At 39.4% G+C, this 16,866-nt stretch overlaps 1 protein-coding gene across 3 annotated transcripts in view; it reads left to right on the forward strand.

The window, feature by feature from the left end:
- Nucleotides 1-427: 427 nt before the first annotated feature.
- LOC129764963 (guanylate cyclase soluble subunit beta-1) overlaps nucleotides 428-16,866 on the forward strand; it is a 105,267-nt gene continuing 88,828 nt past the window's right edge. For all 3 annotated transcript variants that reach the window (XM_055764663.1, XM_055764672.1, XM_055764679.1), the window contains exons 1-2: nucleotides 428-2,010; nucleotides 2,403-2,476. In XM_055764663.1, the coding sequence (XP_055620638.1) occupies nucleotides 2,008-2,010; nucleotides 2,403-2,476 (77 nt within the window). In that variant the 5' untranslated portion in view covers nucleotides 428-2,007. The remainder of the gene's footprint in view (nucleotides 2,011-2,402; nucleotides 2,477-16,866) is intronic.

Below are 16,866 nucleotides of genomic sequence, written 5' to 3' on the forward strand. Positions count from 1 at the left end.
TACAAAAAGCTTCATGTTTTATTTCTCAAATGATTGAAGGTTTTCTAATTCAACGCGAACAGTACTTGTAGGAAGTAATAGAATTGAAGGTCATCTCCAGGATAATATCCTATATTCAAACCGAACAATTATGTGCGCTCTCTGTTGTCCAATACCAGAAGAGACCATTGATACTTTTATCCTTTAGGGATAAAATGCGTAACGCGCATCCTAAACCCCAAAACCGTATATTCCAACCTTCATCGATTGTTTTTTCCCAGTTAAGTCCGTTCTGCATCTCCCTCGTTGTCTCAAAAACTCTTTCGGCAGGACACCTACGCGCTGGCTCTCCTTCGCATTTCCGCTCCCTCTCCGCATGCAGACACCAACAGTGAGTGAGCAGAACAGCTTCCAAACCCTACAAGCGAGGAACGACAACGAACCAGTTTCGGTCGGGATCTCTAGCGAAACGGAAGTGCAAAAGCCACGATCCGGCGTGTCCGGTGTGTCCAACAGTGACAACACGTCCCACACCCATTACCACCTCAATCGGTAGAGTGCAGTGCGGGTGGCGGCGGCGGTGGACCGGACGGTGCTGCCAATAGTACTGGGAATCGGGATTTCGGTGCGAACGGGGCGACACAGAATTCCCTCTTCCGCGTCCGTGTGTGTATGTGTGTTGTCTGTGCCTGTTGTGAGGGTGCTGTGAGAAGATAAAAAGATGGACATTTTCGCATAGAGCGATGACAAGAATCAGAATATGGTCACCAGAGGTGGGGCGAATGAATGCGAAGCGGAAGCACTCCTGCTAGAGGGGTGGAAATATTAAATTCCGTCCTCGTACGTAGCCACTCTCTTCCTCGAGGATTTTCTTCGTTAGGGTTATTGTTGGAAGCTTCGAGGGGCGGCGAACGCAAAGTAGGATAACAAACGGTGGCACGAAGATATTGATGCCCTGGATGCAGTCAGTGGCTAGATTGAATTAGGATGGCGATGAATTTTCCGAGAGTGGCGCGCGAGTTGTAAAAACTTAGCCCTGCGTTGCGATGCGATGAGTTGCGGGAGTGGAGCGAAAAACGGTTGTAATGATTTGCTGCTGGCGTTGTCTGCCAGAGAAATGACTTAATACAAGGCGAAGTGATTGAGTGATTTTGTTATGGGCGTTGGAATGGATTTTCCAATGTGCAGAAAAGTTTCTCATCGAATAGTGCGATGCGTGTGGTGATGCCTTCTTCAGTTTGCGCCGGGAAAACAACGACCAAAGGTTGATTGAACATGTGTTCGATCTGTAACATTATTATCATAGGCGTGTGAATTGAATGTACACAGTGCAGAGGTTCCCATGGATTTTCCTCAAACACTGCAAAACCACAGTTAGGAGCGAACGAGGATAGAAACATAAATACACTTCATAGCAGACAACATGGTCAGAGTGGAACAAAAGCTGAAAAAATAGACACTGATAGACCACTAATGACAACGGCGACGACGGATACGATGATAGCCCCGATGATGGATCGATTGTATTAGTGTGGTTTCCCAGCCCCAGAGGGATATACCCCACTGTTTTCCCCCCGAACCAAACGGTTTTCCACCAACCAAATACGACACGCTTTTTATTTTCAACAATTGTGGTTGCGTATATAACGCCGAAAAAAGGAAGTTCACTATCGTAAAAACGGTCAAAGTGCGAAAAGTTACAGCTTGTTGCTGCTGCTGCACAGTGCGCGACTAGCCCGAGAGTAAATTTCAAAGCTCGTAAAGTTGGTTGCGAAGAAACACCCGCGTTATTTACTGCTGCCAGTTTCAAAACTATCGATGGTGTGTCCCGGAAACGGAAGCAAAATCAATACAGTTATACAACTTCGGAAAAATCTGTCGAGTGATCGGGAAACGGTATTAAAGTGTTAACCTGCGAGTGAGGGAGTGAGTGCGGGAGGGGCGGGCGAACCATCACAACTCGACAGTGCAGCGCTGTTATTTAATCCTCTATTTAATCTCGTTAAGATTGAGTATACAGCCATAAAAATGGTAAGCAAAATAAATGGTAGCGGAAATAAAGAATGATGTAAAAATAGGAACGTAATTCGAAGCGAAGAGATAAGAATAATTTAATTACGGGCGACAAGTGACGGGTTCCCCCCAAAAAAAACCCATCCCCGAGTGAAACCGGTGTATGGGAAAGTTTATAATGAGTTTATCGTTAACAAAAACACCAATTCGCAAAGAGCCTCATCATCAACGGATAGCATAGATAGCGATTGTGTCCGCGTGACACCTGTGTACAAATTTACAGTCTGGTTGACGAAGCTTTTTCAAAAGTATTTTATTGCTTTTCTCTCGTTCTCGTTTTATTTTCGCCCTACCCAACTTGAAAATGGCGAAACCTTTGCCGGTGGTGATTGACGTGACGACCACTGCAGTACGGGTTTGTGAACTACGCGCTGGAATTGCTGGTACTGAAAAATTTCGGAACAACCATATGGGAACAAATAAAGTAAGTATTGCTGTAGGAGCAGTCGGATACCGATAGCTCTGATCAGCAACGTTTCAACCTCTCTCAAGCTGGCCTCAACAGGCTGGAATAATTATTTTCTCGACAATGTGAGAGTTATGTCGGAAAATTCTCGCCATCGTGCTCTGATGTCACACACAATCGATACCGACTCGCAGAATGAGCTAAAAGAATACAGACAAACATTGAAGAAAGGTTAAAATTCCGTCTCAGAAACTTCAAATGTATTTATTGCTTTTTTAATTCTAATCACGAAATCACTGACATAAAATAATTTATGTGATTGCTGTAGTTCGAACCATTATAAGTGTTTATTTGATTTCTTCCATTTAGAACAATCGTTTGATGAATTTACGAATATTTCCAAACGCTATCAGTAACAAGTTGAGCCCCGCGTCGGTTCCGCGGGACTGACTTCCGCGAGAGCGCGTTTGTGCAAACGAAGGGCGAACGAACGAACTTTGTCGTGTTCGTTCAAGCCAGTCTACAGAAAACATACGCTGCGTTGCACTTGAGTTTAATTTTCATCAGTGCGCGTTCATAACAAATACGTATTCTCTCTTGGCACGAAGTGTACCAAATTAATAAATATGAGAGCGACGAATGAACACAGCGCAGAATTCAGATACTAGACATCGCTTCTCACTTGTGTGATGCGGGCCTCATTTTATACACACACTCATCGAATTCTAGCACCTGTTTTGTCTTCGCTCGTTCTAAGCAAAGCCTAAAACAACAGTGCGCTTCCATACCAACCGTATGCGCTTGTGTGAAGAAAAATAACTCAACAGAAAAGGCAAACCAGATTCGAGCGCGGTGTAAAACATGTAACCGCGAGGCCGGGGAAGCCCGAGAGTTAGTCGCAACCGGGGATTTTGCCCGGTTGGCTTAAGCGCCTCTCCCATGAGGTAGATCGACCGCCGTGTTATTCCTTAATTGCCCGGCAATGAGACACCCACTGAGGGCGGGTTTGTCCTTTCTCCTCACAAACCCGATTAATTCCGTGACCTTCTCTGCGCTCTCGAGAGGACCCGCGACACCGTTGATCCGCGATCCGCAATACAACCACAAACTGAGAACCTCGACATTTTTCAAGAACACTGTTTATGCCGAGAATCTCATCACAGAACCAAATTTAATATCTTCAATCTCACCCACCTTGATCTAGCTTCGGAGAACGTGAAGCTGGGTTTGAAATATTGCAACTGTAGAAAAGGAGTCCCAACCCTGTACTCAAGACCTACCCCTGAAAAAGTTTTCGGTGATTCGGCTACCCGCCAGCCAGTAAATGAATCAGAGTTCATTCCTAAATCTTTTGGTTTCAAGGCTGGACCCTACTTTTCTATCTAGCCTAAGTTGCCATTCGTATTTGCTCTCGTGCGCATCGGCTCTGTTCTGATGCAACAAGCTCCTAGCTTTGTTGACGGTTTTGACCGAGTCGAGAAACGATTTTTCATAAACGGTCATTTTCGCGACGTTTCATTTTTATGCTAAACTGTGTACATCTGTTAGACGCGTGTTTGATGCTTGTTGAATGGCGATGCACGGAAGATTCCTCTCGTCAAATATTTAGTGCAATGCGTGCATGTTATAAAGAAAAAAATTGCCACATATGACCAATAAGTGTATTGTTCTCGCAAAGGCAAGAAAGAATCGTTGCTTCTAGAAATTATTCTACAAAACCACGCAAGCCATTAAACCTTTTCAGGGTCCCCGAAACTTTTTACCAAAGAGTTATTTATGATTTCGTATTCGCAAATAATATCCGAAATGATAAGCCAACAAATTTCAAAAAAAAAAAATTGTGTAGCCCTACGTCCTAAGCGGTCGTGTCTCGGATACAACCCCTCGATTTTCCAACGTAAGATTACGCCTTCCGGGATCTTGTTAAGGGTACAAAATGAGTCTTGAGAAAGACAATTCATTACCACTCGATGCTCGCCGGCAAGCGATGTTCACTCAACAATCACCAAACGGGATGTGGGTGTGGCAGCTGTTTCTGGTAATTCTGCGCTGAATATGTGGCAGTAGTGATAACGGAACTATTAATTGAAATTTACAGTACCGTTACCACTGCTGTCACGCATTCACATTCAAAATCACACCTCATTTGAGGCTCGCTCTTAGTTCTTTCGAAATATAACCATGAAAATAGTTGTATAAAAAAATAAAACCCACTGTTTATCGTTTCGTGCGCTTCAATTTTCTAGTTTTGCACCACATATAAACACATCAGCCATTAAATTAATCAGTCCATCTAATGTCCATCCATCCTATAGATATTTCAACTCTATGTTACGTGATCACACATACCAATGCACGTGAATATTACCCTACATTATAAAACGCAACGAATCTTATAGATATACAGTGACAGTATTTGCTGAGAGCAGAACGAAAAGCGTAAAACAGTATATTAACGTTAACGTCTTTGATGAATGCGTAAATTAAAATGTTTCCCCTATTTTTGGATCTGTCATACATGTTATACACAAACTCGCTTCTCGCTTGGGGAAATTTTGTACTAGTGTGTGAACGGCTTCCCCGGATAGCTCTTCTAATGACATGTTTAAGCTCATTTAATATCACCTTTGGGATGCCTAAAAAAGTGCTAATTATTTATTTTGGGTGTAGAGACTTAATACTTCTTTATTCGACTTTATCAATAGTTTTATTTCAAGCAATATAACTCGTACACAGTTTTCGAATGAAGTGATTATCGTGTCACTTCATTCAGTCGATAAAGAGATATTGAGGCTCAAAAGCTTGTGTCTCCAACGTAACGCTCTCGCTTTCAAAACCCCCCGAAAATATTCATTCATTGATTCATTGAGAATTGATTCAGATAGAACTTCAAACAAATGATTACTAAACCAACGGTAGTTCTACATCAACCATGCGGTTATATCACAGGTATAACCCACTCCTATTTTTTGGATTACATCATTGACCTGGCATGATTAAAGCTATATGGTAAGACTAGTTTGGTGGCAGATCACACATCTCTGTCGTACCATGTACCGGATCCAGAAAATATTGTCCGGCTGATGAAAGAAGATATGCATGTTCATCAAGATTATTTTAGGGAAAATCTTTTGTCTTTGAGCTTGACTAAAACTAAATATGTCGTGTTTCATTCGGCCCGACTACGATTACCATCACATAGAGAGTTAGTCGCGAAAGGAATGGTTTTGGAGCAAGTCGTTCTCGGTTCCCGTCACACAAACGGGGCTTTGCACTATGTATCATGCATTCGTACAATCAAAACTGCAATATATGGTGTCAATTTGTGGAGCAGGGTCTAAGTCAACAACTCTAAACAGATGCCTATGAGCCTGAAGTGTAGAATCCCTGTGAATGCTACTGAGTACTGCTGCTCAACACCCCTTCAAAGAGTTTAATCCCACTGGGGGTGCAATCGACCCATCTCAACTCCATGGATATGTCATTACCGCTGTTCGATGGAACCATCATAATTGATATTCAGATGCATCAATCAAATTGTAGAATGTAATCAATATATCTTTGTTATAATGATAAATAAATAATAAAAATAAACCTAAAAATTATTAAATTTGTTAAAATATTTTTTTGTGGTGATTCATTTCCCTTCGATGTTATTGTTGTTTACTTATTGGTCATAGCCCATGATAAAACTGTTCGATTTGATTTAGTCTTGCGATAATGCTTCGTTCATAAAAAATAGATTTATGAAGTTACTTTGCATTAATCAATGTGACACCCAAACATCGTTTTTTTTGCGTAGCCTTTTCAAATGACATCATTGTTGAAATTGTTCCTAGTGATGTTGCAAAAAAACTTTGTTGAAATAAAAAAAACAATGGTGAAATTGTTCCTAGTGATGATTTTTTGATTCAGCACAAATTATGATCGAACAATTGTATGTATAAAAATAAAAAAAACAAACAATCTGAATAGCGAAATTAAAACAAAGGTTCACACAAAGAAATGTCTACTCTCAGTAACAATGTTTTTTTTTGAGATCAATATAAACAACTTATAAAATGATCACGACAAAAGATGAAGGGATGTTCAATTCATTGGATTTGAAGAGATACTGTCCTAGATCTACTGGCGGGCACCTAGGAATGACTATATGTATGGTATATTTTATGAGAACTAGGTATCCAGTAGTTATCCAGCAGTCGTTCTTTCCCCGAGAAACTATCCCATGTCAGATTGTATAAATCAGAATAATTCAACATTATATTACTTTTGTATTACATATATGAAAAAAAATAAAACACATAAGTTACTGCTTGACTTTCAATGGAAGTCAAACTTCACAGCAACAGCATGAATCCCCAGTATAAATATTTCAACAGACTTTTCCGCCTTCTATCTCCCTGACTCAAGCTACGACCAGGGTTGCCAACTATTTTTTTTGAAAAATCAGGGAGAATGAAAAAAAAATCAGGGAAAATCAGGATAGCTCATATTGGGTTGTCCGGAAAGTTCGTACCCTTTTTTTAGAAAACAAAAGTATTTTTTTTAAATTTTATATGCACAGTGTTGTTTTGCAATCAATTCAGGAAGTTCTGAAATCTTTCAGGTAGCCTAACATTTCTAAACATTAACTAATTATGGAAGCTAATTTGTCCAGTTGCGGGCAGTATTTGTGGGATTCTATCGATTGGTTACTTGGTAGAACTCTCCAATACCACCTGAACCAGATCACCCGTTTTCATCACCCGCCACGATTTGCTTAAAAAAAAAACGATGCATAGATGAAACGCACAAGTCGTAACTATTTACGTAACGGAGATTTTAAACATATGTAGTGAGCTAATTCATTTGTTGTGTCTCATGGATCATTTTTGCAACTTCTTGCTTTACAAACAATTTAATATATATTCTTCAAGAAATAAAACACTTTTTAATAATAATTACAGTTTAATAAAAAAAGATGCTTACATGTTCTTACTTCTAAAATTCTTGTGCATCGATTATTATACTTGAATGTTATGTGCTGCGAAAATGTAATGCAACCTGTATCGTTTTTATTTAACTGTACATAATTTTTGGTCGCTAATATTCCTTTCATCGTTTCCGTTCTTTTTCTGTTTCTAATCTTCGTTTTATTGAGATTGAATAGCGAGAACCTTCGGGCATATGATTCTTATAGATTATATTTCTTTCGCGTTAACTTCAAAATTTGAAAAATATCGACACTGTACCTTCGAAAATGCGAACAGATAGAGTATAATCGAAAGAAAGAGTAAGCGTTATATAAACGCGGACGGAAAGCTTTTTAATGTAGGCTATTATGACAGTTCTCATACACAACCAGCAAAACTCCCAGTATATTTATATGGATTTTTTTCTGATTTAGCAAAAAGTAAAAAATCAGGAAAAATCAGGATCATTTTATAAAAATCAGGGAAAATTGAGTGTTTATCAGGATATCAGGGAGCGTGCCAAAAAGTCTGGGAAACCCTGAAAAATCAGGAAGGTTGGCATCCCTGGCTACGACAGCTTGGCAGCGCGCACTTTGAAATAAAACCTGAAATCAACGTAAAATTGAAACAAAAATAAAACTTTATTTTATTTTCCTGTCGACTGTTTCAAACAGTTCCTCGGTACTCTCGGTTCCCCGGTTGTAATGCTGTGGGTTGTGGATGCGGGAATAGCTTCTGCTTTTCCATTACCGATTCAATTTTTTCCCGACACCCAGCATCTGATGCTGGGCAGATGGACAGGGTAGAGGAAGAGGTTCAGAACATCCGCGTGCCAAGTTTTTAATGAACAAAACTGCTACGGTACACCTTATGTTAGGAATGAAGCTCCCACTGCCGACCGGACCCACCGGTTGATGCCTGTTGGAAGGCGTGGAGGTGATGGAATGGAAGCTGGCGAAATAAATCGCGCAAATGTGCTCACTTGATGGGAACTGTGGCGGGGTAAGGAAGGGGAAAATATAAACGAGAGGAAGTTTATTGTTGCGATACGATAAAAAAAACCGGAGTTGCTCTTTCGGGTACTAAACTTTCATTTCGGATCGAAGTTTTGCGGAAAATTATGGCCCGAATCGCGGAAAGTGTTGCACCCGGAGGTTGGATTTTGAACTAGTGCTCGGCTCGTTGGTAAAAAGCGGCACCGGAGAAATGAAAACGATGTTCCCCTCAATAGCATTCAGGAGGCCGGGTTTATGGTTTAAATTAATAATTTTAGATGCCCAAATGGCGTCCCACAACTTATCATAACCCCTCTAAGACTAATTAAATGGGTGAAAGATTGATGACGGAATCTTTCCAAGGAGGTAAACTTATTTGTTGTTTGATATGGTGAGCATGAAGAAATTAGTTTGTGAAGGAGATTTATCGACGTGAATATTTCATTGGATTTTTCGTCCGTTTAATATGGTTGATGTTCAGCCGAAGTGTTGAAGGATTACTGAAATGAAAATTTTCTCAAGCGTGTGAGCTGATGAAGTGGAAAATGTGTTGGGCACGAGTTGGAAGTTCGATGACAGCTGAACTGTCGAATTCTTCGCCGGTGGAACAAAACTTCGTGGGAATTGGTGTTTGTTGAGCCGTTTAACGGATCCGCAATCCGTAAATCATACATCGAGGACGGAGGTCGAAACTGTGCGGAGAGCTCAGAATTTTGGCAAATGAAATTATCAAGAGTTCAGTGATCAACCAATAAGGTGGGACCAACATTTCAATTGCGTTATGGTTTTACTTTACTGCTACTTGAAGTACAATTTAAGATTAAATATGAAAGAAAATGATAGAAAAATATAACTGTGAGTTTTATAATACAGGGTCTTTCAGAACGCTCACGCAAAATAAATCGAATAGCTCCTTATGGTGCTCATGCACTGTTTGACCGAAGCCAAATATTTGACTATTTTTGACAGATAAAATTTTATCAACGTGTACTGATCAAATATTTTCGACACAAAACACGACGAGCAAATATTTAGTACTTGTTTGCTTAAACTTTTTTAGACCAACTTGTCAAACAATGTACTGACGTACGTTAAATATTTCAATCAAACTTTCTGTATTTTTGATGTTTGTCATTGTGATAATTGAAGAGTGGCAAACAAAGTGGCAAGTGGCAAATAAAACTACCGAAAGGGATGCCAGATCTTTTTATTGTAATTTTTATTCATTCATTTCCAAATCAGTGAAAATTTGTGTATTTTCTATTTGAATTGTTCAGCCCAGTTTGTCATTCTTTATATTTCATCAACCCCAACGAAATTAATCAATGAATTTCAGGCCTGAGATACATTGAAAAAATTGAGCAACACGGATCAATATGTGCATCTGGCATTCATGCCTGAAAGTAAACATTAGTAAACTTTTCGCAATATGGCCGAAAGGTAAGTTTATTATTTTCTATAAAAGATTATATTCTTATTGAGATTAATTGCTAGGTTTTCGGACACAATAATAATTCAAGATGAAGCGCACAACCTGCAGACAATATGCGAGGAGTATGCATCAACACGGTTCGAATCACCCGACATTGCCTTCTGTATTGATGATATCAACTCGGTGATGCATACCTAACTCACTGCCGATTCCGAACGGCTGTCCAAATAAATTCAATATGCACCAACTGATTTGGTTAAAGGACCTGGTAATCAGGTTTGGAATTGATCTTCTCGAGAAGATTAACGTTAGTTTGTTGTTTTTTTTTAGAGTTTCATAACATTCAATGAATTTCTGTTTTCAGATAAAAGAAATCAACTTTGAAGTTTTAAGGTGAAGGTGGAAGCTAGCCACAAATGGCTGCTACAATGGCGCTCATTTCTTTCATCTCCCTCCCTCACCCCTCGCCCGAAAATCAATAATTTTGCGAAACAGTGTGAAGAAAATGATCGTTTTTGCACACTTCCCATCAAGTAATATCAAACAAACTTTAATCGATTACTCACAAGATATTAAATTTTCATCTGCTTTCGCACCGTATAGTGAAGAACGTCGGAAAACTCGAGCAAGTGCTCTGAAAGTTAAATTTTCGTTTTTCAATCTTCAGCAATGGTTTTGTTTGTATTGGTGGAAGCATCGTTATTTTTTCGACACTGATGCCAAACAACATCATCGAAACAGCTATAAAAACCACTCAATAAAATGTTATTCCGGAGTCATAGCGTCCCATGTCATGAAAATCAACAGAATAAAATTGTGTTGATATCAATACAATTATTATTTTTACGTTTAATGGGTCTATAATGTAAGTTTTAGCAACTTTAACATTGGGTAAGAAAATTGTATTGCAGAGCTCGGAACACTGCCACGGGTGCCTATGCTTTCAAAAACAGTAAACGGAAAAGTATTAAATTCAATCTAAATGCCTCGGCCAACGAAGAGAAGGGTTAAGGCTTTCCAACGTGAATATGTGAAAACAATACGACCAACGAAGGAAAATATTAAGGAATTATCAACATCGAGTTACTATGCGGAAGAACTTGTTAATACCAAAAGAGCCCCAATTCGCATGTGTTATAAATTTGCTCATGTTACGCTCGCGTATAATCAGAATCATATGCAAATGCACCTTCTATATATATTTATATTTGCATTTGTTCATCGGAACATATCGTTCATACATTTTACTTTAGTATTGAATTGTTATTTGTTTTTTTTTTTTCAAATGTATTCAAAGACTCGTGTCAATGAAGCGCCACACAGTCTGATAAGTGAATTGATCTATTTACGTGTGCTTTGCTCTTCTCTCACAAACACTATTACCCCATTTTTACACGAGGGTTTACCTATACTACTACAATGGCTAGCTTCCACCTTCACCTTAACCGATCTAATATAATTCGACACATGGCGGTAGTTTCCCGGAAGAGCTGGTTTAGGCGTCGCGGGGGTTTGCAAAACTTCGCGGAGTTTCTGGTAATAGATTTTGCCGTAGTCCCCAGTATCGACAATCGATCGATAAATGTTACAAGATGTACATTGATCTCGAGTTTGTGAGTTGCGAGTTTGTCATGGAAGTCGACGATATTCACGAATGTGTCAAAGTGCTGAAGTCGGTTCTGTTGGTGATCGCACAGGATACCGCCGCCTCATACGACGACCAGGCGAAGTGCTGTATGGCTTTGGGTTTGCTCAATTTCCTTGGTTCGGATGATATTGGAGACATTCTGCTGGTGATGAAATGTTTTGCGGGAATCCAATGTCGATGCTGCTGCCCTTTACAGTTACGCTTTTAGCGCTTGGGTCCTACTGCTCACGCCAGTTCCCTTGGGGGATTTGGTTTCCAGAAGCCACCAAGATGCTGGCCACCAATGAACACAAGTCGCGCTAAACGTGACCGCTAGGTGCAGCGTGCGACCTTTCGTCCAACGCTATCTGGAGGAAAACATCTCGCCGGAGATTCCACTCCACTATCATTAAATCTGTCTCTGGAATACGCTGGGTTTCAGAATGAACGTGCGTCTGTCGGAGTACGGTTTTTTGCGGGATGTGCTGTGGCCGGGGACTCGATTGGACAACGTCCAGGGCAACGTTGAGATGGCTAAAGTGCGATTCACATACAACATCACGACACGTTCACGTCCCATCCCGTCACGTTGCGTCAATTATTCTTCCAAGCATTTCTTATGCAAACATTCACATACACCGGCAACGGCAACTTCGACTTGCCTTTGCTGGTGTATATGAATGTTTCAATAGGAATTCCATGGAAGAATAATTGACGCAACGTGACGTGACGGAACGTGAACGTGACGTGGATGTTGTATGTGAATCGCACTTAAAGCAGAAAAGAATTTCAACCGCCTTCAAGGCGCGCCCAATCACCAGCGGGGAGAATCATGAGCTGTTATCAATTAAACGGAGGTTCGCAGGTGTATGTGTATGTGTATATGTTTACATAGGTGTGCGATATATTTTTAATAGTATAATCAATAATTTAATAGTTCGATTTGAAAGAACATAATTAAGTGACTTTAATTTGGATAAATAAGAAAAAAATATAAAAATAAAAAAAAACATTTCTTGGATTAACGGTTAGTACAAAGTCGGCAGAAATAGAGGGCTCACAACAAGATAAATATATTTTTCACAGACTCATTCTTTAATGCTGTTAAAATAGCATCTAGTACTTTGGGAACAATATGGAACAAAGTTGTTTCCGGAATCCTAAAAAGGTACTGTAGCGACACGAAATTGTCTCCGGTTGCCAAAAATCTTTATGTCAATGCACATCCCTTCCCGCATTTGTGTATTCTCTTTTTCTATTAAGGGTGTAGCGCTCGGGACAGTTTCACGTAGAATCGCGTTTGGGGTTTTTTGATCCACTCGTTCATCTACAGCTGCGGTTAGGGACCCTTTTTCGTTTTTTTCTGATTCTCTTCAATTGTCTTAGGTGCAGCGGCTAGGACAACAGCCTTAGCACATAGCATATGACATCTTCAGTGGCCGTTGTCATTTACATCTTTTTTTTTTCTTTGAAAAATGACAGCGGACGCACACAAAATATTATTCGACTTAACAAACAGTGTTGTTGGCAACACTTGCCTCAACGCACGTTCATTTTTATCACGTCTTGGTCAACACATACAGACAGCGACAAGTAGGTCGACATGTCACTGAGTGACTATAATGTAAAGAACAATACCACACAAAACCATGGAAATTTAAATAATTGTTATCTACTTATATTCTATTGTACGTAAAACTTTAATTAAATTTAATAGTAAAAAGCATCCAGTATTGGTAAGAGGTTAAATATTTATATATAAAGTCTAAACTAGAACTTGCTGACTAGAAACTACCTAAACTAGGGCTACAACTTATTAAATATTTATGACTACGGCTACGACTATGGACTACAACTATCTAGACTAGAACTAGGACTTATAATTGTCTAAACTAGGATCTACAACTAGATATACCGACGACACCACGCTTAGAATATCATACACTATAAAAAGGGAAACTAAACGTAAGTTCTAAACCTATTTTTTACCTTTGAAACTGTGAACAAATTTTATTTAGTAAATTATTTATTTCTTAGGAAATTATATTCTCGCTACAACCGGATTACACGACTTTTATTCGCTTCCAGTCGAGAATCATAATTTTGGAAACTTCCCGTTGAAATTTATTTTCAACAAGTGTACTATGCTATAACTGTGTTTTTCATTCTCTCCAAATAGCTGTATTTCGCCAAATAGTTTTATGTCAAATTTTTAACAAAAACAAATAGGTGTAATTATGACTATAAAATATGTTAGTCAAATATGGAATTTGTACTAAATTTTGACCAAATTTTATCTGTCAAAAAGTGTCGAATATTTGACCTCGAGTCAAACAGTGTACGGCCACCTTTATACATTTTTTTTCCGCTCCGTCGATGGTAAAACGCATTCCCCACTTCGGGACGATAATATTCGGCTACTCGTTCAGTCTGATCGGATGGTTGTTAGTGTCAAGATGTACAATTTATAAGAACGTGTATTTTTAGTGAAATCGTATTACTCGAACAATCGAAGCCTTAATGAAACGTTGTCCTCTTATGGTGAGAATTTCAACATTTCTCTTCGTCGATTGCTTCCTCTGGACTCAGGGCTCAGGGTCACTCAACAGATCATCTTTATGTATTATTCTAGCTACTATGTCCACGCAACAATCATCATGTGACGGTAAGCACAGTCCCTTACCGCTCACATTTTCGGTCTGCTACATCGGTAATTGCCATTATTAATAACACAACAATGGAAGCCTCATACTAACAGTCCCGCTGTGAACAGTCCAGCTGTGAACATACGAACAATAGGAATATTCTTACGCCGAAAAAGGTGACATGTGTTGTGTATCGATAGAATAGAAATACTTCTACGCCTGAATGGCTACTATGTAATAGATAAAACAAATGTTTATCGATAGATAGGAATACTCTCCCGTCTAAAAAAACAGGAAGTGGGTTAGATCTATGGTATAACCGCAAGGGTGACGTAGGACTATCGTTGAGATCATTTGTTTGAAGTTGAATCTAAATCCATTCTGAATGAATGAATAAATGAATATTTGGGAGGCTTCGAAAACGAGAGCGTTACGTTGGAGGCACAAGGTTTTATGCATCCAATATAGGATACGAAAAACCTTATTCTGAAGAATAATCTCCAGAAGCTAACCTGCTAACTGTACTTGATTGACAAATCACAAACCCAAATGTATTATATGGATATTTTATGGATAGAAAACATTAAAATAAACTCTTTCGCTTGAATGTAATTTTCAATTTCAAGGGGAACTGGCAGATTATTTTCCAGCAACGATTAGATATTTCCACATTTTCCTCGATACTGGAAGCCTACCAGTGGTTAATACTAACCCGATAACCACCTGGTAATAGTACTTGATTGAAAAATATTTGGTCACAGTGTTACATGGATAGAAAACATTCAAATAAACTCTTTCACATGAATGTATTTTTAAATTCCCAGAGGAACTGGCAGATTATTTTCCAGCAATGATTAGATCTTTCTCGATGCTGAATGGCATCCTAACGGAAAGAGTTCTGCGCGTGTATGTGTCGATCCTTCGCCGTTCACCTCCTCCAGCACGTTAGGCAATGATGTTGTCTTGTCGATGTCCTCACGAAAAATGAATGTGTCTCACCACCAGAATATCGCTTAAGTATGCTTTTTGTGTGTGATTGAATCGAGAGAAGGTGTGGTTTACGATGGCAATTTGGAAGGCAAACTAGAGGGGAATGAACTCTCTGAGCTCGGAACTTTCGGCGAATGAGCAATAATCGATTGCGGGCGCATACAATATTGGATACGGAAATATCCTACTGATGGGGAAGAATAATCTTCAGAAGCTATCCTGTTAATTGCGATTGATTGAAAAACCACAAAACCAAATGTATTTGGTCACAGTGTTACATGGATAGAAAACATTCAAATAAACTCTTTCACATGAATGTATTTTTAAATTCCCAGAGAAACTGGCAGATTATTTTCAGTAACGATTAGATATTTCCACATTTTCCTCGATACTGGAAGCCCACCTGTGGTTAATGCTAATTCGATAACCATCTGTTAATAGCACTTGCTTGAAACATATTTGGTCACAGTGTTACATGGATAGAAAACATTCAAATAAACTTTTTCACATGAATGTATTTTCAAATTCCCAGAGGAACTGCCAGATTATTTTCAGTAACGATTAGATATTTCCACATTTTCCTCGATACTGGAAGCCCACCAGTGGTTAATGCTAACTCGATAACCATCTGTTAATAGCACTTGATTGAAACATATTTGGTCACAGTGTTACATGGATAGAAAACATTAAAATAAACTCTTTCACATGAATGTAATTTTAAATTCCCAGAGGAACTGGCAGATTATTTTCCGGAATGATTAGATCTTCCCGGAACTTTCTCGATGCTGAATGGCATCCAAACGGAAAGAATTCCGCGCGTGTATGTGTGTGTAGCGATGTTTTCCCGGGGAACCGTTTGTGGCATCACTCTCCTCCTGATGGATTCCCTTCTGGCCTAAGGTGCACAAACAGGCTCTTGGTGACCCCGTTCATTCGCGCTTTCATGATAAACGAAGAGCTTCACCACAACAGCGACAACATGCTCCAATCGCTGTTCAATTAGAACTGAGTGGATTTCCGAGCGGCGCTCGCTTATATACCGATTGGTGATTTCAATAGCCTGTTTTGAAAGCAATTTTAAGACTATTGAAACAAGTTTTTGGATCAAAAAGTAACAAGTATAGAACGCGTAGACATTTTATCTTTCGAATGAAGTGTTTATCATACCATTTCGTTCAGTTGTTTAGGAGCTATTAACGCTCAAAATCTCGGTCTCCGGCGTAACGCTTTCGTTTTCGAAACTTTGATTTTACACCCCGGTATAGAAATGAAAGACGTAGTCCTACGTCAAAATTGTTATAGCGTGCCGAAATCGATTGACGCAAAAATTTCATCTATCCATCACGAAATTACTGAGCAATGTGCTCGTTTTCCGATTTTCAATTTGTACCCCAATAAGTTCCCGAAAGACGTAATACTACGTCAAAAAAATCTGTTTTGTTTCAAATTGCATTTGAATTCAATAGCGCCTCTCCACATGTACATAAGGGCAGACTCCCCGGATATGTCAGAGCAATCAAATCATAAACTCCGGCTTGTTGCGGATATATATGCTGTACAAAAATCATCCACTTCATATCAATCAGGTGTCGTCGTAACTTTCGTAGAGAATTTATTATGACATTAACTCACGAAAACCGTGAGTAGCTATTTTCAGAGCCTAACCCAGCGGCAACCAATTGTTTCTGGGACTGGTTCGATCAAACAACGTAACATTATATTCGAATCCCAGCCGCATTGATAGGAACGAGGCACGGGGCTGTA

Source organism: Toxorhynchites rutilus, chromosome 1 (genome assembly GCF_029784135.1).
Source record: "Toxorhynchites rutilus septentrionalis strain SRP chromosome 1, ASM2978413v1, whole genome shotgun sequence".
Classification (NCBI taxonomy): domain Eukaryota; kingdom Metazoa; phylum Arthropoda; class Insecta; order Diptera; family Culicidae; genus Toxorhynchites; species Toxorhynchites rutilus.